Here is a 21,890-nt window from a genome sequence, read left to right on the forward strand (position 1 = left end):
ACTATAATTTAAGATAACGGAGATTCAGGATTATCATTATTTATAAATACATACATATATACATATATATTATTTCTTACTCTTCTATTACGGTTCTAATGATGCCCCACAAAACAAAGGACAAAATGACACTTGAAAACAAAAGCTCACTACATGCTCCAAATTCTGAGCTTACTCCTTTTATGATGGTTCTGCTATCCCCCCCCCCTAAAAAGATTGAATCAATAGAACTTGACAGCAAAACCTCATACTACACGCCCCAAGTTTGGAACTTACTTCTTAAGTTTCAAATATGGAACTTATCCCTTCTCCCCCCCCCCAAAAAAGGGAAAAAATAAAACTTGGAAGGAAAATCTCGCACTAAACGCTCCAAATTTGGAGCTTACTCCTTTTATGAGGGCTCTGATGTTTCTCCACAAAAAGGATTAAATAAAAGGAAAAGGTCACTGCACACTCTAAATTTGGAGTATACTCCTTATGAAATTTTGATGTTTATTACGTGCTCCAAATTTGGAATTTACTCCTTATAGACGATTCTCATGCTGCCCCACAAAACAGGGACAAAATAAAACTTGAAAGCAAAACTTTGCACTACACGCTCCAAATTTTGGAGCTTACTCCTTATGTGACAGTTTTGATACTGCCCCACAAAAAAATAAAATAACCTGAAAGCAAAGCCTCACTATGCGCTCTAAATTTGCAGCTTACTCCTTATATGACGGTTCTGAAATGTTGCCTCTATAAAAAATTAAATACCTAAAATAAATAAAAATTGGAAGCAAACCTCACGCTACACGCCCCAATCTGGTAACTTGTCCCTTGTATGACGGTTCTGGTGCTGTCCCACAAAAAAGGGAAAAATAAAACTTGAAAGCAAAACTTCACACTTAGTGCTGCAAATTGGAGCTTACTTCTTACTTGACGGTTCTGATACTGCCTCCCCAAAAAAGGACAAAATAAAGTAAATATAACTTGAAATATATAAAATTTAAATATATATATATATATATATATATATATATATATATATATATATATATATATATATCATTACATACATATTATATATATATAAAAATAGTAACACTACTCCTTATTAAACAAAATAAACATGTTTTTTTTAACTGAAAGTAAGGAGCGACATTAAAACTTAAAACGAACAGAAATTACCCCGTATATGAAAGGGGACGTTCCCTCTTCAACGCCCTGCTCTTTGCGCTAAAGCTTGACTCTTTCTCTCAACTCTACTTTTTTAAACAGTAAAAACTTTAGCGTAAAGAGCAGGGCGTTGAAGAGGGAACACCGCCTTTCAAATACGGGGTAATTTCTGTTCGTTTTAAGTTTTAATGTCGCTCCTTACTTTCAGTTAAATAAAAAAACTTGTTTTTTTTTTTTTTTCTGAACGTTTTTTAGTTAATCCATGTTTTGATTTCGGCTCTCCGCAGATGAATAATTAAAGCGAAATTTGCATGTTTATTTATTTTGCTAAATCGCTTTCCCATAGTTTTGATCGAATGATTTTGAGAAAAAAGGAGGGGGAGGAGGCCCAGTTGCCCTCCAATTTTTTGGGTACTTAAAAAGGCAACTAGAACTTTTAGTTTTTTACGAACGTTTTCAGTAGTAAAAGATATACGAAACTTACGAATTAGCTTACGTAACAAACTTCTATATTCGTATGTTTTTATTGCGTATATGAGAGGGTTCGCCTACACCTCGCTCTTTACACTAAAGCTTAAATTTTGTCTCCTGAATCACAAAGGTCGTAGAATAAATAGTTGAAATTACTAAAAATACTTTAGCGTAAAGAGTGAGGTATTAGGAGGAGGTAAACCCCTTATATGCGTAATATTTTCTGTTCGTTTTAAGTTTTAATGCTACTCCTTACTTCCAGTTGAAAAAACTTTCATATTTATTTTTTCATTGTTTTTTTAAATAATGCTAGAAAATGCTGCGCCCCCTTTATGGAAATCTTCTTCCCTCATGACAAATTCCTCCATGGAAAGTTTCCCCCACATAGCCCCCTCTTCTCAACCCCCTCCCAACCAAAAAATCCTCCTGAAAACGTCTGTACACTTCCCAATAACCATTACTATATGCAAACACTGGTCAAAATTTGTAACTTGCAGCCCCTCCCACGGGGACTGTGGGGGAGTAAGTCGGCCCCAAAGACATACATAGTTATAAGGTTTTTCGACTATGCTGAATAAAATGGCTATCTCAGAATTTTGATCCCACGACTTTGGGAAAAAATTATTGTGGGAGGGGGCCTAGGTGCCCTCCAATTTTTTGGGTCACTTAAAAAGGGCGCTAGAACTTTTCATTGCCGTTCGAATGAGGACCAAGGCAAAATTCTAGGACCAATGGGTGGATACGATCACCCCTGGGAAAAAAAACAAACAAATAAACACGCATCCGTGATTTGTCTTCTGGCAAAAATATACAAAATTCCACATTTTTGTAGATAGGAGCTTGGAACTTGTACAGTAGGGTTCTCTGATAGGCTGAATCTGATGGTGTGATTTTTGTTAAGATTCTATGACTATTAGGGGGTGTTTCCCCCTATTTTCTAAAATAGGGCAAATTTTCTCAGGCTCGTAGCTTTTGATGGGTAAGACTAAACTTGATGAAACTTATATATTTAAAATCAGTATTAAAATGCGATTCTTTTGATGTAACTATTGGTATCAAAATTCCGTTTTTTAGAGTTTTGGTTACTATTGAGACGGGTTACTCCTTACTACAGTTCGTTACCACGAACTGTTTGATATGACTGTTCTAATCCTGCCTCACATAAAAAATGAAATAAATAAAACTTGAATGCAAAGCCCCACACTACACGCTCTAAATTGGGGGCTTACTTCTTTAATGACGGTTCTAATGCTGTCCTAAAAAAATGGATTAAATAAAATAAAGAAAACTTAAACAGCAAAACCTCACACTACATACACCAAACTAGGAAGTTACTCCTTTATGACTGTTCTTATGCTGTCCCTAGAAAAATGGGCAAAATGAACAAAACTTAAAAGCCAAACCCGCACAGCACATTCCGAATTCAGAGCTTACTTTTTTTTATGACAGTTCTTACTTGCCCCACGAAAAAATTACAAAATAAATTAATAACATGAAAACAAAGCCACACGCTCCAAATTTGGAGCTTAGTCATTTAATGACGATCCTTATGCTCTCTTAAACTGAATATCTAGTCAGAGTAGTCCATTATAGGCCTGAAGCCTCCCTGGTTAGTTCTAAATGTAAAGGTATTGTAAAACCTGTTCAAACAGTACGTGGCAAGGAACTATAAGTAAGGAGCGATGCGGAACAATTGTAACCGAAACTCCAAGAAACAGAGTCTTGATAACAATAGATACATCAAAAGAGTCGAATTTAGATGCTTATCCAAAATATATAAAAAATTTTAAGTTTAATGTTACCTATTAGAAGCTGAGAGCCTGAGAATAATTGACCAATTTTTAAAAAAGGGGGGAAAAAACCCTGCAAACATCAAGTGATCTTAATGAAAATCCCACCATCAAGATTTAGTATATTAGAGGATCCTGCCGTAGAGGTTTCCAGCTCTACGAACAAATTTGCATTTTCGCCCGAAGAAAGATCACGGATGCGTGTTTATTTTGTTTCCATTGGTGATCATATCCGAACCAGTGAACCTAGAAGATCGGGAGAGGGCTCATTTGATCGAAAATCAAAAGTTCTAGTGCCCTTATTAAGTGACCAAAGATATTGGAGGGCTAACCCCCTTTTTCGCAAAGGTTGCCTGATCAAAGTTTTGAGATAGTCATTTTGTTCAGCATAGTCGAAAGATCTAATAACTGACAGAATATCTAGTCAGAGTAGTCCATTACAGACCTGAAGCCTCCCTGGCTAGTTCTAAATGTCCTATCAAGGGTGTTGCCAAACCTGTTCAAACAGTTCGTGGTAAGGAGCGATGCGACTCAATAGTAACCAAAACTCCAAGAAACGGAGTCTTGATAACAATAGATACGTCAAAAGAATCGAATTTAGATACTCATTCAAGGTATCTAAAATTTATCAAGTTTAATGTTTCTATCAAAAGTTAGTAGCCGTAGAATAATTGCCTAATTTTTGATAAAAAGGGGAAATACTCAGCAAACATCGAGTGTTCTTCATGAAAATCACGCAATCAGATTTAGTATATCAGAGAACCTTACTGTAGAGGTTTCCAGCTTATAAGTGTGGAATTTTGCATTTTGTTTCCCCAAAGAAATATCACGGATGCATGTTTATTTGTCATTTTTTTTTCAGGGATCGAACCAGTGAACCTAGAAGATTGGGAGAGGGCTCATTTTATCAGAAACCAAAAGTTCTAGTTCCCTTTTAAGGGACCAAAAATATAGGAGGACCACACTCCTTTTTCCAAAAGTTGCCCCATCGAAGTTTTGAGATATTTATTTTGTTCAGCATAGTCGACAGATCTAATAACTATGTTTTTAAGGATGACGTGGCCCCCACAAGTCCCCGGAAAAGGGCTGGAAGCTAGGAATTCGCCCATTGTTTACGTATAGCATTGGTTATTGGAAAATATATATACATTTTTCGGGTGGGGGGCTTTTTTGTGGAGGGAGGGGGTGCAAGTTCTGGTGGGAGCCTAAGTGGGAGGAATACCTCATTGGGCAAGATAATTTTCCATGGAGGAGCTGAATTTCCAGGCATTACTTAAAAAACAATTAGAAATTAAATAAAAAAACAAGTTTTTTCAAACCAAAAGTAAGGAGCAACATTAAAACTTAAAACGCACAGAAATTGTCACGTATATGAGGGTGATTGTCCCCTACTCAATACCTCGCTCATTGTGCTAGATTTTTTTAGAACTTTTAAAAAAGCTTATTACTCTAATGAAACGGCCCTTGTGTTTGAGGAGCTATTCTTGAATAATTAGGACAAAAAGTAAAGCTTTAGCATAAAGAGCGAGGTAACGGAAAGAACCCCCTTCACATACGTGATAATTTCTGTTCGTTCTGAGCTTTAATGTTGTTACTTACTTTCAGTTGAAAAAACTTTTTTTTCTTATTAGTTTCTTATTAGTTAAAACTTATTAGTTAGCAATATAGTGGCAACGTTATTTGTCGCTACATTAATTTGGGGGGCTTTTTTAGTCTTCGTATTGTTCCTTGTCACCACTGTCAAATACTGTTATGATAATAGGTAACCGTACACTCTAGTAAAACCGTACACATTGCTAAACCCGGATTTTGCAAATTAATGACAGAGCTCCTGGACTTCTGAGAGATGAATGGCTATGTAGATGTCAGAGTCTTCATCTAGTGATTTTCGTTCCTTAGAAATTGTGTGATCGCACTTATCTCCCCAATCGCTGTAGGATCGAAATTTATTCGCTCACAGGTTTCTGAAGGACTGGGCGGACGGCCAGGGGTGATGGAGATCAGAAAGATCCAGATCGGGGGTTTTGAGACTCAACAAAGGCCTCAAATATGTTTACCATCGTTCAATCCTCAAAGCTATATCAGTAATGACCTTACCCTTTGGGTCTTGTAGAGCGGGGTACTATGCTTGGTTTTCCTAGTGTTTTCATTAACTAATTATTAAAACTTCCAGGAATTATTTCCTATCACGGCCTTTTCCATTTCCATACCCAATCAAAAAAATTTTGTTTATCCATTTTCGGTGATAGGTGACACACTTTGCAAAGTTCCTTAACGACTGATGATTTCTGAAGAAAACCATTTTTGGAGTTTATTATTAAGTTGCCTAATACCTCTTTGGCTATAGATTCCAGCATTTCTTTAAACCGAGACCAGCGACGCTCAGTCGTCAGGGACGGTGGTTCATCATTATCAGAGTTATTAGAACCAGATTTAGAGCCCATGTCTGCAGCTCTGTAAACACAGGAGTCTGACGCCATTTATCTCCACCATCTTGATATAAGGAGGTAATATTCAGAGGGGTTTCCGCTCGTCCATCCCTTGAACAACAATAAAAAATAGTCTTGATAATAATTTAAAAAGCCTCTGCATTGTTTTTAAACGTTTTGTAGGCTTTTAGTGCTTGTGATCTTATTTTTAGTAATCAACCATATGGTAGTTATGATTCTTGTAATACCTGGTCTTTTTAAGAAATGGTGTACTCCTTGAAGTAGCTGGTATTGCTTGGAATGTGCTGAAGTTTTTTTTTTGGGTGAGGTTGAGTTCTTTTTTTATTTTCATGAGTTCTGCTGTCAATGTCCATCAATAGATCCTAGGGTGAAGTTTTAATCCCTATTGAGATCACCCTTAAGGGTACTGATTTGATCCTGTTTTACTGACTTCTATTTCAGACCTCGTGGGCTTCCTACGAAAGGTGGCTTTATCCAAGAACAACAAGTAACTAATCAGCCTCCGATTTTTGTTCTGCAGATGCTGCGTATCATCTATCATTATGTAGTAACACATAGTTACAAAATCTTGTATGTAGTTTAACGGGCTGCTTTGGTCTTTTATTGGTTATAGTTTAATTTGTTATTATTAAACGAGTTTACAAATTGAAAGATATAGGAGGCAAAATTCCTTAGTAAATAAACGAAACATACACACCCAAAACAATACAAAGTTAATTCAAATCAAACAAGAGTCTATTAACAGACCTATTTGCATCAAGGATAAGATTGTTTGCTTTGTCATATATCCTGATTAGTTATATCAGAAAGTAAGATAATGTTGACATCCATTTAGTGAGGCAATTAGTAACGAAAGACTGATTTAAATATAAAAAGAAACTTTTATAATCGACACAGGAAAAATGTGGTGAGTTTGCTGAGAATTTCTAGATTTCTCGATATCATTGTTTTAATTTTCACATTGGAAAATTATGGACTCAGTTGACCTTGATTTGACTTTCAGCTAATTTTACAGAGAACTTCCAACAAGCTCTGTTTTGTATTTCATGCGCATGTAGACATTTATGTTGTTCTATACAAAGTGTATACTCTAAAGCCTTTTCAGTTCACGATCCCCATTCTCACTTTGGACTGTCGAATTAAATGAAACAGAAAGAAATTGTCATAATTTGGTTTGTTGTGGACAATCCAGCCTTCAGGGATTAGACCGTTCAGATAGACTGCATTCGGACGGAAATGTTGGGTAAAAAAAAAATCTCATAAATTGTTATATGAGCTGTCATCAACTTCTTTTTATATAAATTGAAAGAGAAATGGATTACGTCTACACACAATCATAATAATATAATTGCCTATAACTGATTCTTTCTAGCTTTGTAAAAAAACGAAATAAATTATGAAGACAAGACGAACAATGCGGTACTTATTTCAAAACGAATAGCAAAAAAGGAAAGAAAAACATATTTGTCCAAGTTCATTATACTTGGATCTGTTCGACAGATTGTCAAGTAAAATCAAATTCTACTCTCAGCAAGAATACCAAAACAGCCATAACAAACTTGGTAAAATCTTATATATTCTTAACAAAGCCTTTTTACAATAAAATCCCAGCACAACAAAACATTTCCTAGTTTTTCAATCGTTTATAGGATAAATCCAGTTCCGTACATTTTCGAGTTCTATTCAAACTGTATACACTCGTATGGTTCAATATTTTAAGCACTTAGTTTTAAACCATATCTCTAAAGAAGAACATAAAATAAGAAAGAAAACAGGAAAATGGAATGTGAGCTTGTAAGAAGATTAACAAACATGTGACAAATATTATATAAAGATGTTTCTTATTATTATTCTTATTATTATTTCTTCTTCTTATTATTATTTGAATTAATATAAATATGCTTCCACATAATCTCATCACAGAAATCAAATTTCAGGCCCTGTAGTGTGTTGCTACAGCTAGGTTAGATCTCTGGGTCCTTTTTCACCAAGTTGAGGTCCAACCCACTGCGCCAATACACAACAGATGTTTTGTGTATCTTGTAAAAATCAAAGAAAATGGGTAACTTATAAGAGTGGGAACTAGCGCTAGTGTCGATATATAAAAAAACTATCGATGTCATCTAGCGTTTGCCAACACTTTGGCATTTTTTTTCCAGTATAATAATAAGAAAATTAACTTAAGTAGTGTAGTTGGTAAAATTAGGCTAGCAATAAGTGTCTGGTTTTGGTTCCTCACAAAAAACGATAACAAAGCTTACAAAAAATCCAAAGCGTCGCCAAAAGCTAGATGGCATTGATGTTTATCTTTTTGTCGACACTATCGCAAAATTTTACAAAGCTTTAAATATGCCTCATTACATAGACCGGGAAAGGGTACCTAAGCTCTTTTGCAAAAAAGTTCCCACTGCATAAACTTTTGAATAAGAAAGCAGAGGTCATTTGGGAACGAGCAAAGGAGAAAAGATCATCCCGTAGTTTTCAAAAAATGAAAGAAAAGCTTGCAGGTAAATTAAATTATTATCGTACAATTGTTAAGGTGCGTCTTAGCCTGAATGGACTCAGAACAGTGCTCAACATAGGGAAAAAAAAAATCGCTTTAAATATTGATTAACAGCTTTACGCTCAAAAGGAACGAAACAAAAAGAGAAAACGAAGAAAAACGGGATCTTCCAAAAAGAGTGAATTCAATGGGGCAGTTGGTTCATTAATAATAATAATAATAAAAAAATAATCAAATTTTAATCAGTGACAGATTCCTTAAAAGATTTTAAAAAACAAGAAGATACGACGTCATAAGAAAAGGTTTAGCATAAAATATAACAAAGGTTCTTTTTTTAAATAACCAAATATATGTTACATTAATAAATAAATAACAAATAGTCTAGAAACTAACAGCAATTGAGTTGACTATTTAGCAATCAATTCTTTTAACTCCAATTTTATACAACGTCAGCCTCAATACAGGAATCAACAGCGACAACCTCAGTATTCTTATTTATCTTAGAAGATGGACCTTGCCATATATCCGTTTAGTCTTTTATTATTTTTAGTTTTTTTTTTATTGCAGAGATAGAGAAAAAATTAGTGAGGGAGGACATTTCCACCGTTCCTCATTCCATTTTAAGTTTAAGAGCACTCAAATATACTCATTTGAACTTTTGACGTATCTAAAACAATATGAAATATTGTATCTTCCACCAAAAGAAAGATCAAATGTGTGTTAATCAGTTTTATTTTTGTTTTCCCCACGGGTGATAGTTTCAAGCCTATAGTCCTAAAATATCGGGGCAGGGCTCGTTCGAACGAAAAATTAAAAGTTCTATCGTCCTTTTTAAGCGACCAAAAAGATTGTAGGGCAACTAGCCCACTCTGATGTCATTTTTTTTCTCAAAGACATCCGATGGAAATTTTGAGATAGCCATTTGGTTCAGCATATTAGAAAGATCCAATGAATATGCCTCTGAGGATGGCATACCCCCCCCCCACGGCCCCTGGGGAAAGGGCTGTACGTTATGCAATTTGCCCATTATTTACACATAGTATTTTTTATACAGAAATATATGCAAACTTTTAGGGGAGAATTCCCTGTGGGGGGGGGGGGGGTATTTTCTACAGGGAGAGGAGGGGAATTTCCTGGCACGATTTGAAAAACTGTCAGACATTAAATAACACAAAAAAGTTTTTTCAAGGGAAAGTAAGGAGCAACATTAAAGATTGAACCAAACAGAAATTATTCTGCATATGAGTAGGTGCTTCCGCTTCCTCATCTCTCGCTCTTTACGCTAAACTTTGACTTTTCCTCCAAGTCTTTGAGAACGACTTCTGAAAGACAAGGGCCATTGAATTTGAATGAGAAGTATTTTCAAAGAACGTAAAGACTCTAGCGTAAAGAGCGAGGGATGAGGAAGGGGCATGCCCCTCCTCATATGCGGAATGATTTCTGTTCGTTTTGAGTTTATATGTTGCTCTTTACTTTCAGTTGAAAAAACTCGTTTTTTTGTTTAATTAATACTAATCACTAAAGCATTTACAAATTGTCATATCATGTGCAACCCTAAGCCCAGTCTAAATAATAAACCACGGTAGTCTCCTACAATACTGAACCTGTTCTTCGAGTAAAGACCGAACAAGAACCAGAAAACTGGTGAATTGAACAAACATTTGAATCTCAATGCTTATTCGATTTCTAACTTTTAACAAAATTTTTAGCGTTGAAGGCCATCAGATTCCGTCTAATGCCCTAGTCTATTTGAAAAAAAGGCAAAGGTACAATACGAAGCATTGCGGTTTTTACACATTTCCTTAAAGAAGCAGGCATTACATAAATTACGTAATTTATGAACGAAATTATGTGATTTATGTAATTATGTAATTTATGGAGGGAATTATGAAATTATATAATTTATGGACGAAAAAAAAAAAATCCGTAAGCTGACCGACCGATCAACCAAACTGTCACAATAGCCGGTAGAGACGACCTTGATTAGACCCACTTTGGAGTAGAGCCCCTCTTAACCTCACCCCCCCCTAAAAGACTGTTCCTTAATGATTTGACTCTCCGCACCAATGTTCAGAAGGTTCCAAGCACCCTAAATGAAGTCATGTAAACTAAAATCCGGATATAGTTATTATAAAAGCACGGGGTAAATTGATTGAGCACCAAGCAGTGCTTGAGAGAGGAAAGCATTGAATCACTAGTGAGTTTCCACTCAAATAAAAAATAAATCTCCAAAAGAACTGCTCAACAACAACTTATTTTTGATCACTTCTAAATATACTCCATCTATAAGGCCTTGATTGCACGGATCTGGTACCCAATCCGATCACCAATTGGGACTAGATGAATTAGGAAGATAACTTTCGCCGTTACCACTATAGTAAATACCAAACACTGGTCCAATACGGAGAAAGATTCGTCGCACCACTGATCGAAGCTCGGGTTTCAGATCACTGGACACGATGTCACACAAGAGAGGATACCAATGTGAAATATGAGTGCGAAACTGAAAACAGAGAAATCATATAAAAATACTACAAGAAATTAAGATCTGGGTACATAAACGAGACATTCAAAATTATAATCAAGGAAGTAAATTTTATACATTTCCGAGATTTTAGCGTAAAAAGCATTTAACCAAATTTTTAACTTTGTTCCTCATAAGAATGGCCCTATAAAATGAGGATTCATACAACAGAAGTAGTAAAAAAAAAAAAAAAAAAAAAAAAAAAAAAAAAATCATTTCAACCACCTAATGGTAATACCAAATAATTTTCATACTACCCAATTTGACCATGCCTATACTCATAAGGACTTAGACAGACTTTGTATTTCGACTTGTTGAAATTCCTGGTTCAAGCCCACTAGAAAATTAGCACATCAAAATCTTCGCAAAATATTTATTCTTTTTTTAATATTCTCTATTGTTTCTTTAACTAGCTTAGACAATCCGAGTTCAGAACAGTCAAATAGCTGCAATGTTAGAAGGGAACAAAGATAATGTTCTTTGTTGAGATTTTTAGCCGAACATAAAATTATTCGGATAAGCTCCCCTGGGCGATAAAACTGTACGCAATTGAGCTTGTGACATATAAGGTATATCTATTTCTTGTAGGGATTAACCAGTTCATAATGCTCTTTTCCGCATTTTCTTCGCGTTGTATCTTTTACATTTATGCAACACAAGCCAGTTTCTCAAATTTTCTCTTTTTGGTACTTAGTGCTGTATATGTTTTGTTTAAGTGTGAGTATTTTCTCTTCCTTTGTTTTATTTTTCTTTTCATTTCATTTCATTATTTTTTTTCAGTTGATAGAAGTTCAATCATACAACTTTTGTTTAGGTGTGCGTTTTCTCATTTTTATTTTTATTTTTCTGCAATGTTTTGCATTCTCTTTTTCTTTTTTTTTCTTTTTTTTGTTGAAAAATTCTGTACATAAAGAAAACATATTTGGAATATGCTATTATATTTATATATTTTCTTATAATGTTTCACTTGTTTCTAAACTTTGTTCAGTTCATCTGTAGTCAAAGAAATTTGAAAATTGTTAAAGAAATACTTATTTATTTTGAACAAACTGGAATTATTAAAGAGAAAAAAATGCGTAATTATTTAATTAATATACCATATTAGGCATGAATTACTAGATGCATTGATCTATTTTCTTCACGCATTACTTACAACTTTTTTTGTCAAACAGTTTGTCAAACCACCTGTAAGTGAGGAGAGATACGGCTCAGTAGAAACTGAAACTCTAAGAAACAGAGTCTTGATAAAAATGGATACATAAAAAGAATCAAATTTTGATGCAAATTCAAAACATATAAAATTCCTCAAGTTTAATGTTACCCGTCGAAAGACACAAGCCTGAGAAAATTTTGTGGAAAAGACTACCAAAGCATCAAGCGATTTAGTGAAAATGACACCAACAGGTTTAGCATATCAGAGCCCTGTTGTAGAGGTTTCAAGCTTCTATCTAAACTAAAAATGTAGAATTTAGCATTTTTTGCCCAAAGAAAGATCATGGATGCGTTTTTTTTTTTTTTTTTTTTTTTTTTTTTTTTTTTTTTTTTTTTAGAGGATGTTATCGTACAAGTGATTCTAGATTTTCAGGAGAGGACTCATTTGATCGGAAACCAAAAGTTCCAGTACCCTTTTTAAGTGACCAAAAATATTGGACGTGGTATATAGGCGTGGAGGGCCTCACATGCCATTTTTTGCCCCAAAGTCGTTCGATCAAAATTATGACATAGCCATTTTGTAAAACATAGTCAAAAGATCTAATAACTATGTCTTTGAGGATAATCGGTCCCCACAGTTCCCCAGGGAAGGGCTGTAAGTTATGAACTTAGCCCATTGTTTAAATGTAGCATTGATATTGGGAAATATACAGACATTTTTCAGGGGGGAGGGTCTACGTGGTAGGATATTTCCAAGGATCAATTTTCCCAGGAGGAAGGGAATTTTCTATCGAAGGGGAGCCGGCTTTCCTCGTATTATTTAAAAAACAACCTAAGATTGAAAATAAAACGACCAGAAAGATTTTTCAACTGAAAATAATACGCAGCATTAAACCTTAAAACAGAAAGAAATTACTGTGTATATGAGGGGGTTGACCCTCCTCTATACGTCACTCTTTACGCTAAAGTTTTTTCTTTTTAAAAGTTTCAAAAAAGTTTAAATTCTAATTCAACGGTTCTTGTGTTTCAGAAGTCATTCTGAAATAATTAGAACAAAAATTAAAACATTAGCGTTAAGAACGAGGTACTGAGGAGGGGGCAACCCCGCTCACATACGTGAGAATTCCTGTTCGTTTTATGTTTTAATGATGTTCCTTACTTTCAGTTGAAAAAACTTGTTTACATCACTTTTATTAACTATACCATGTTCCTCTTGTTAGTCTAGTACAAATACTAAACTAACCAGGGGACAAAATTAAGACTGGCAAAAAAAAAATATAGTTCCAAAGAGATAATCACCAACACTATCTAGCACCTCTAAGTAATAACTTCAAACTTACCATGAAAACCTAAATAATAAATATTAGCTGTATCTAACCTTTGCGTAGAATCAAATAAAAAAACTAACGTCAATGAAATAAATTATAAATAATCTTAAATTCAAGAGCAGAATTTTAATTCTGGAATGAATTCAGTAAATTAAATATCTATGTTAGTAAAATACGGAAAATATTCAATAAATAGATTCTTTTAAAACTAGAAAGGAGAAACACATTTGAGTAGGTTCTTATTTGTAGAATAGTAAGCCAATTTAATCTTACCAACATTTTCCCGTCCCGCTTGGCTAACCAATGACTCAAGACTTTTTTGTCCAGACCCAATAACCAGTTACACCAGGACTCAAACCCCTGTCCACACAGACAAAGGGTCTCAAGTTTAGTGCACTAGCCACTCGGCAAGGCGGTTCGAAATTTTACCTACTGCGGGAAGTATTTTGTCCAATAACTCAAAAACCAAATTTTTTCAAAAACCAAATGTTCATCATTAGAAAATTGTTCATTGGATAAGAAATAGCCTGCAAATGTGTCATGTGGATGGGGCGCATGAATTATACACATAATGTGGTGGGTCTGAAGCCAATAAATAATTTCAATCCCTTCCCTTTCCTCCAAGAATGGTTTGAAAGGTATGTTTTCCCTTAAGAAATAAATAGATTTTCCAGTTTCAGCTCAGTAATACTATCTATCACTGTCTGTGACACTGGTAGTTTAAACGAATTAAGTAGATTATGAATATAATCTTTGACAAAGAGCAAATACCTAGCGATTTTAGATAAAAAAAAATATAGCTGAAGTACTTTATAAGAGACATGATAAGAGTGAGCGTAGCAATTGTGGAGAAATTAGTTTATTTTCTCGAGGACGCAAATTACTTAGTATGAGAGAAAGAGAGAAAATAGAGATTATTAATTTATTAGAAAAAAAAATACATGAAACACAATATATAAAAATAGCTAGCCATTAAGCCATTTAACCATTTCGTAATTCATAATATTTTTTATCTTTCATATTTTACATTACTCTCCAGTGTCATTTCTAATGTTCATTTGTGTATTATAAACAATTAAATAAATATGCCCCAGAGAGTCTGTATGATACTTATTAGAAAAAGTGTGGCTCTAGATAAAGTTTCAAAAAAAGAGCAACGTAGCTCATGATTGCAGTGTGAGATGCAACCTAGAAAACGAAAATTTAAAAATAAATCTTGAAAAAAAACCTGTCAAGTGAGGAATTGCTCCTGCAATGAGTTATTAGTAGTAGAAGTAGTAGCAGCAGCATTAAGAACAATTTACAGCCAAAGGAGCACAGCCTATCTATGACACAGTAAAAAAGAGGAAGAAAACCCGTAAGATAAACAACAGCCAATGCTATACTTGCAATCTATGTTTAAAATGTGCTACGCCAACAGGTTAATTCATATCAAAACTCCAGTCAAATAAATATCAAGGTAATAAGGACTCACCCTTTCGTCATTCAGACTATGAACTCGCGTTAGAAACCTGAACATTAAACTAACCCACGACTCTTTCTGGGCATCACTCTCGAGCATTAAAAAATGGGACAGAGCCTCTTTTCCAATTTCTGTTAGTCTTCTTTCAACCTCTGGCCATGTATCTTGTCTACTTTCATCTCTGTATAATCGGAATAGGATCCGAAAAATACAAGCTATGCTAAGGGTTTCTTGTTTTAGTAAATTTGGACGGACATTCCCTTTGAAGCCTGAAAGATCGAGAAGCATTTTCGTATACTTAATGTGCCAAGCGCCGTAACTTTAGGAACAAATGAAAGTAAACATTAACGAAGGAGGACAAGTAACGCTACCTTTGAAGCCTGAAAATAAATCCATAAATTCAGTTAAAGATAAAAAAATAAACCAAAGCACCCTTTGTGATTGATGATGACCACCAACCCCCCAAAAAAGGTAAAAGAAACACAGAAAACAAAAATAAATTGCAGAGAAAAATCCTAGCGAGCATTAGATTCGTTTTGGGTCATCACAGTAAGGCCTTACTCTTTGATTAACACTTACTTAACTCGTTATCGTTTTTGTGTTCAGAGCTTACTTTTCAGGTATGAACACATTAAGCAGTGGCGTAAATTGGAGGAAGAGAAAAGTAGGGGTTCTAAGGAGAGCAATTAGGTGATATAGAATTTATTTACTCAGGCAGAAAGGACGGGGTAAATAGGCAGGGATTAGAGCTTATTATAAACAAGTAAGCAACTAAGTCTTGCTTAGGGAAAGTACTACTAACAGTATGCAAGTTGCTCGTTTTATGACTAAAAAGTCCAAGGTATAAGTCATAATAGTATATACCCCTGTAAAACTGACTGAAGGAGACAGTAATGACTCAGATGAATTTTACTTACGGCTACAGGGATAAATAGAACGGGTCCCGAGAAAAAACATGGTGTTTTAATAGGGGATTTTAATGCCCAGGTTTTTAGAAATATGGATAGATGGTATCCTAACCTAGGTAAATCTGATGTAGGAAAGAAAATAGTAATGGCTACAGACTGTTGCAATTTTGTAGGCACAACATTCTAGTTATAACCAATACGGTATTTGGTCATAAAATGGCACATAAGTTACATGGTTATCAATTGACTGAAAACAGCTAACCCCATTGGTTATGTTATAATAAACAGAAGATTGGCAGGATTGATATAAGATGCTAAGACATATAGGAGTGCTGTTATTATATACTAGTGATGTTGAGAACATGAGAGGAACTTTCCAGGAGCAGTTGGATACTAAACTAAATATTCTAAAATTTGACAATGTAGAAGATGGATGGGATAATTTTAGGAAAATAGTTTGTGATGTTACAGATGGTACCTTAGAGAGGAATGTTAGAAACGCAGCTAGGAATATTAGTGAAAATGCTTTAAGTTTAGTATAGAAGAGGAAAGGCTTGTATTTGAGTGTTAGATCATATGAAAACATGAGGACTATGAAGAAAATAGAGAAAGCACTAAAATATGAATGGTATGAACTTCACACCTTCTTAAGGTGTGAAGTGGAGGCCACGATAAAATTGCTGAAGATTTAGAAGATGCAACCATAGGGTATAATAGTAAAATATAGTATTGGTATGTTAATAAACTGAGAGCGAAAAGTTAACCTGGATTTGTCCCTTTTAAAGATAGGAACAGGGCCACAATAAATGACAAGGAAAAAGTTAAATAGAGATGAGCTGAATATTTTGAGAATATCCTAAACCGTGATAAGTTACAGGAAATGATACAAAAAAGAATGAAAAAGTTTGGGACACTTTGGACGTGAATGAATATTCATCCTGCGCGGAAGAATTAGAAGGGATTAAAATAAAGAGATTAAACATATAATAAGGCGCCAGGTAACGACAGTGTGGTAAATCGAGTTTTTTAAATATGGGGATTGTGAAGTTAGAGACAAATTACTGAAGATTATGAATATGATTAAAAAAAAAAAAGGAAGTACCCAGCGAATTTAGGAAAACTGAAATTAAACCTCTCGATACGAAAGGTTATAAGAGTGAATGTGGTAATCATAGAGCCATTAGCTTGGTATCAGTAGGAAGCAAATTACTTAAGATACTGATACTTTTAAGACTTAGGTATGCTGTATATAAAGTTTTAAGAGAAGAAAAGTGTGGTTTTAGGAAGAAGAGAGAATTTTTGCTCTTACAACTAACAATTGAGAAGTGCCAGAGTCATCAGACCCCTTTAATCCTTAGCTTTATAGATTATAAACAAGCATTTGATTCAGTCGATACAAGAGCTTTAGTGAAGATCCTATCCTTTTATAGTATACCCGATAAACATACTAAAGTGACTAGTTCTACATAGAACATAAAATTGCTGCGGCTAAGGTGGGAAATGAAGTTAGTAGCTGGTTTCATCTTAAATCACGAATTGCGTTTTATCCCCATTTATGTGGATTTGTCTGGTGGACATTGTCCGTCAAGCGTCATCCCAAAATCAATCCAATATTTCATGCCTTACGTTCTATGACTATCTACCTTTGTTCTGCCCTAGGAGTGACGTATGGACTTGATGATAGATATACTTATCTATCAACAAATGAACCGACATCATTATTACACAATCCGGTGTTTGTAAACACCTGTATACAAATACAGGTGGAGAAGGGAGAAGGCCCCTCAAATATACACTCAACAAGGCCAACCGACGTGTTCACACATCCCATGAGTTACAAACCTTCTCCCAGTAATGGGTTAATAAGCATGGTGACGAAGAACACCATCATGGGAGGATCCTCTACAGGAGGACAACAGCAGCAGGGCGTAAGATCCAGATCTATGGGCAAAGGCCTCTGCAAAGGGCAGTCTCGACCCTTTCGAGATACCTGCAAGACTGGGGACCTTGCAGTTAACTCTATTTCCACTTGAGGAGTGGCACCCGTCGAAGAGATTATAGCCTAGTAAACAACACAGCGTTCGTACGGGATTTTGGTTAATGGATAATTTTTCTGGGCTTGATCTGTTTTGACGGGTGTTTTCGGGCTGAACTTCTTCCTAGCTAATTTATCTAATATGGGCTGCCTCCCCATAGTGGCATAATATTTGTAAACCTGAATATATAATGAGTCGACTGTCTGTGCAGGATTTCGACTCTTGGTGATAGAAGAGCATCGCCAAGTCCTGAAAACCATGTTTTGACCAAGATGGACCCAGGATTGCACAAGGCCTCCATTCATACTGGAGGTCCCAGGGACTTCTTGCTGTCCGGTACTAAGCCGGCTTAAGCACTTCGGTGTAGACTTGGGAAGACATGATGATCCCCGTTCTGCACTGATGTCCGGGATCATTGCTTTTCCTGAGGCCAAAGTAATTTCGATGATTTAAAGAACATGAAAATTGGAACTTGGAATGTTACAACGTTGAAAAACGACTATCATATCGACGTTTTGACTGACGAATTCATACGATTCGAACTGGACTTATTAGGGGTTTCAGAAACTTATATCCCAGGGGTAGGAAGCATGAAATTAGGTGATATAGAATTAGTTTACTCAGGCTGAAAGGATAGGGTACATAGACTGGGAGTATGGCTCATGATAAATAAGGAAGCTGCTAAGTCTTATTAATAATTGAATACTAATTGCTCATTTTATCACTAAAAAGTTCAGGGTATCAGTTATAGTAGTAAATGCCCCTGTTGAACCGACTGACAGAGATACTAGTGACTGAGATGAATTTTGCTTACAGTTACAGGATCAAATAGACAGGGTCCCAGGTAGAAATATGGTGTTTTTACTAGGAGATTTCAACACCGAGGTCGGAAGAAATAGGGATAGATGGTATCCTAGTCTGGGTAAGGTTGGAGTAGGAAAAGAAAGGAGTAATGGCAACAGACTTTTGCAATTTTGTAGGTATAACAATCTAGTTATGACCAATACGGTGTTTGGTCACAAAATAGCCCATAAGTTGACATGGTATACACGTGATGGTAAGACAGCAAACCTTATTGATTATGTTATAATAAACTGAAGACTGGCAGGATCAATATAAGATACTAGGGTATACAGGAGTGCTGTTATTGATGTTAAAAGTAAAGATCACCATCTAGTAGTGTCTAGGCTTACCTTAAAGCTGATATTTCGGAAGGGTAACTACCTCCCAGGAAGTTATGTTGTTGGTAGACTCCAGGATGGGAATTTGAGAGAAACTTTCCAGGGACAGTTGAATACTAAACTTGAGAGTATGGAATTTGACAATGTGGAAGATAGTTGGAATAATTTTAGAAAAACAATTTGTGAAGTTGCTGATGGTGTCTTAGGGAAGAAAATTAAGACTGCAGCTAGAAATATTACTGAAAAACCTTTACTTTTAATAGAGAGGAGAAGGGGTTTGTACAAGAATTATCTAAGTGATAGATCATAAAAAACAAAAGGGACGTGGAGAAAGCATTAAAATATGAATAAAAGAGGTGTGAAGTGGAGGCCATGGATAAAATTTCCGAAGATCTGGAAGATGCAGCTAGACGGCATAATAGTAAAATATTGCACTGGCATGTTAATAAATTGAGAGGGAGTAGTCAATCAAGACTTGTTCCAGTTAAAAATAGGAACGGGACCACAAAAAGTAATAAGGAAAAAGTTAAAGAGAGATGGGCGGAACATTTTGGGATTGTGCTAAACCAGGATATAGTTGCAGAAAAAGATATAGAGAAAAATGAAAAAGTTTTTGGTACTTGAACTTTGGATGTGAAGGAAGATTTGTTTTGTGAGGAAGAATTAGCGAAAGTACTAAAAGGATTACAAAATAATAAGGCTCCAGATGCTGACAGGGTGGTAAATAAGTTTCTTAGATATGGTGGCTCTGAGGTTAGAAATGAATTACTGAGGATTATGAATATGATTTTTGAAAAAGGGGAAGTACTTAACGATTTTAGGAAAACCTTAATTAAACCACTGTATAAGAAAGCTGATAAGAGTGAGAGTCGTCTCTGTAGGTAGCAAAGTCCTTAGTAATATGATACTTTTTAGACTGAGAGATGCTGTAGACAAAGTTTTAAAAGAAGAATAGTGCGACTTTAGAAAAGGTAGAGGATGTGTCGACCAAATTTTTACTCTTAGGTTAATAATTGAGAAGTGCTTTAGTTGTCAAACGCCTTTGGTCCTCAGTTTTATCGATTATGAGCAAATTTTCGATTCTGTTGATAGAAGAGCGTTAGCAAGGGTCTTATCCTTATATGGTATACCAGAAAAATACATTAAAGTGATTAGTGCTAGGTGTGAGAATAATACTGCTGCAGTTGAGGTATGAAATAAGGTTAGCAGCTGATTTTGTATTAAATCAGGAGTTAAGCAGGATTGTGTTCTATCCTGGGAAGGTGTAAAGAGGGAGGCTTTGAATAGATGGGGACGGAGGAGGAGCACGCGTAGCTGTGTTGGCCTCAGGCGGATTGGTGGTGCGGGTTGTTAGTAGTAGTAATAGATTATGCAGGTGATTTGAGCATCTTAGATAAAAAAAATTTAGCGAAATCAGAGAAGGGCGCAAGAATAGGCTTGAAAATTAGGTCGTACATCGTCTGCTGAATAAAATTAGAGACCCAACCACCGGAACCAACTGTCAACCTAAAGGTTGACCAGTTGATTCAGGGCTTTATAAGAGTGAATAGCAATCGCGTCATTGCCTTTTTTTAGATGTCCCAAGCTGAGTCATTTTTGATCAAATTTGTTTGCAAGAGAAGTCACATATTAGATTGTTTTGGCGACATTTCTTTTAGTACAATTGTAAGTAGTGCTTATTTTCCAACGTAAAAAACGATGTAGCGTATTTTTACTCGTTTTATCAACACTCTACGCACAAATTACTGTAATCTACGCAATTTGAAGTTTGGAGGGTAGCAGTTACAGATCCATGACCGGAAGTATGGAGTGAGGGTCAAAGGAAAAATTCGTAAAGCTTGCAACAATAACACAGATGAAGATTTTGCAATTAAAAATCTAAATTATAGCCGTCTTTAACCCCGTCGAACCAAAAATAAAACATGAAACTTCTGAATCCCTCTCTCCTCCTCCTTTATTTTCCTAAAGTGCTGGATCAGCCACCAGACAGCTTGACATTCCCAACACATGAATTTAGCTGTTCGTCGAAACACTCGACGGAGATTCAGCTTAACGGAGCCATTGGGTAGACATTAGCTTACCCACTAACGCTGCCTCTGTGACATACCTGCTTTCCATAGAAGATTCCTTTGTTCCTGATTCGAATTAAAGTCTCTTGCAAAGTAGTGGGATTCCTTTAAGATATCTAACAGTTGAAATATGTGACTTGATGAAATATGAGAATACATTCCTTGATCTTGATCGAAGCTATAATAATGTAAACTGCTTGATTCCAGGGATATTGAATCACCCTAAAAAAGAAAAAAAAATATTTTAAAATATGAAAACAATTTAGTACACAAAACAATAGTCAGCAATATTAATACTATTCAACGTCATGCAGGCAAAGTCATAATTGAAGTTAAGGCACACAAAAAGAGACTATTATTATCATTCTTGAATGAGCTTCCCCTACAAAATATAACACACCTTCGTCCCTTGATTTACAAAGGGCAATAGCACTCCAGTGACATTTTTTGTCCCCCAGAGACATTTACAAAAAATGGTAGATAATTTGACTGAGTCAAACCTATGATTACACATTTATGCATTTACTAAAAAGACTCAATTTAAAATAAATTTCATTGCCAATGACGGATTTGTTTCGATCATTAGGCCACTTTCAGTTTGAGTTCGTCTTCTAGACACAAATTAAGCGAGCCAAGAAACTCTTCATTGTTGTCACTAAGACCAGAGCCTTCAGTCCACATATATGAAAAGCCCAAGAACACAGTTGGCCTTAGACTTACAGGAAGTCTTTTCCCTCTAGGATAGCGATTGTAAGTATAAATTTTATTTCAAGCGTGTAGATGACATGTTAAAAGTTTGTATTCAAAAGCACAACATTTGGGGCTTCTATGATAGTCGAGGTGAAAGAGGACCTCCCA

The 21,890-nt window shown here is 35.4% G+C and overlaps 1 protein-coding gene across 5 annotated transcripts in view; it reads right to left on the reverse strand.

Annotated features, from left to right (window-relative positions):
* Positions 1 to 7,427: 7,427 nt before the first annotated feature.
* Positions 7,428 to 21,890, reverse strand: part of LOC136032951 (brefeldin A-inhibited guanine nucleotide-exchange protein 1-like) — a 144,233-nt gene continuing 129,770 nt past the window's right edge. For all 5 annotated transcript variants that reach the window (XM_065713435.1, XM_065713433.1, XM_065713431.1 and 2 more), the window contains 3 exons: positions 21,071 to 21,254; positions 14,851 to 15,107; positions 7,428 to 10,875 (listed from right to left, as the gene is read on the reverse strand). In XM_065713435.1, the coding sequence (XP_065569507.1) occupies positions 10,696 to 10,875; positions 14,851 to 15,107; positions 21,071 to 21,254 (621 nt within the window). In that variant the 3' untranslated portion in view covers positions 7,428 to 10,695. The remainder of the gene's footprint in view (positions 10,876 to 14,850; positions 15,108 to 21,070; positions 21,255 to 21,890) is intronic.

This window comes from Artemia franciscana, chromosome 11 (assembly GCF_032884065.1).
Source record: "Artemia franciscana chromosome 11, ASM3288406v1, whole genome shotgun sequence".
Taxonomy (NCBI): Eukaryota; Metazoa; Arthropoda; class Branchiopoda; order Anostraca; family Artemiidae; genus Artemia; species Artemia franciscana.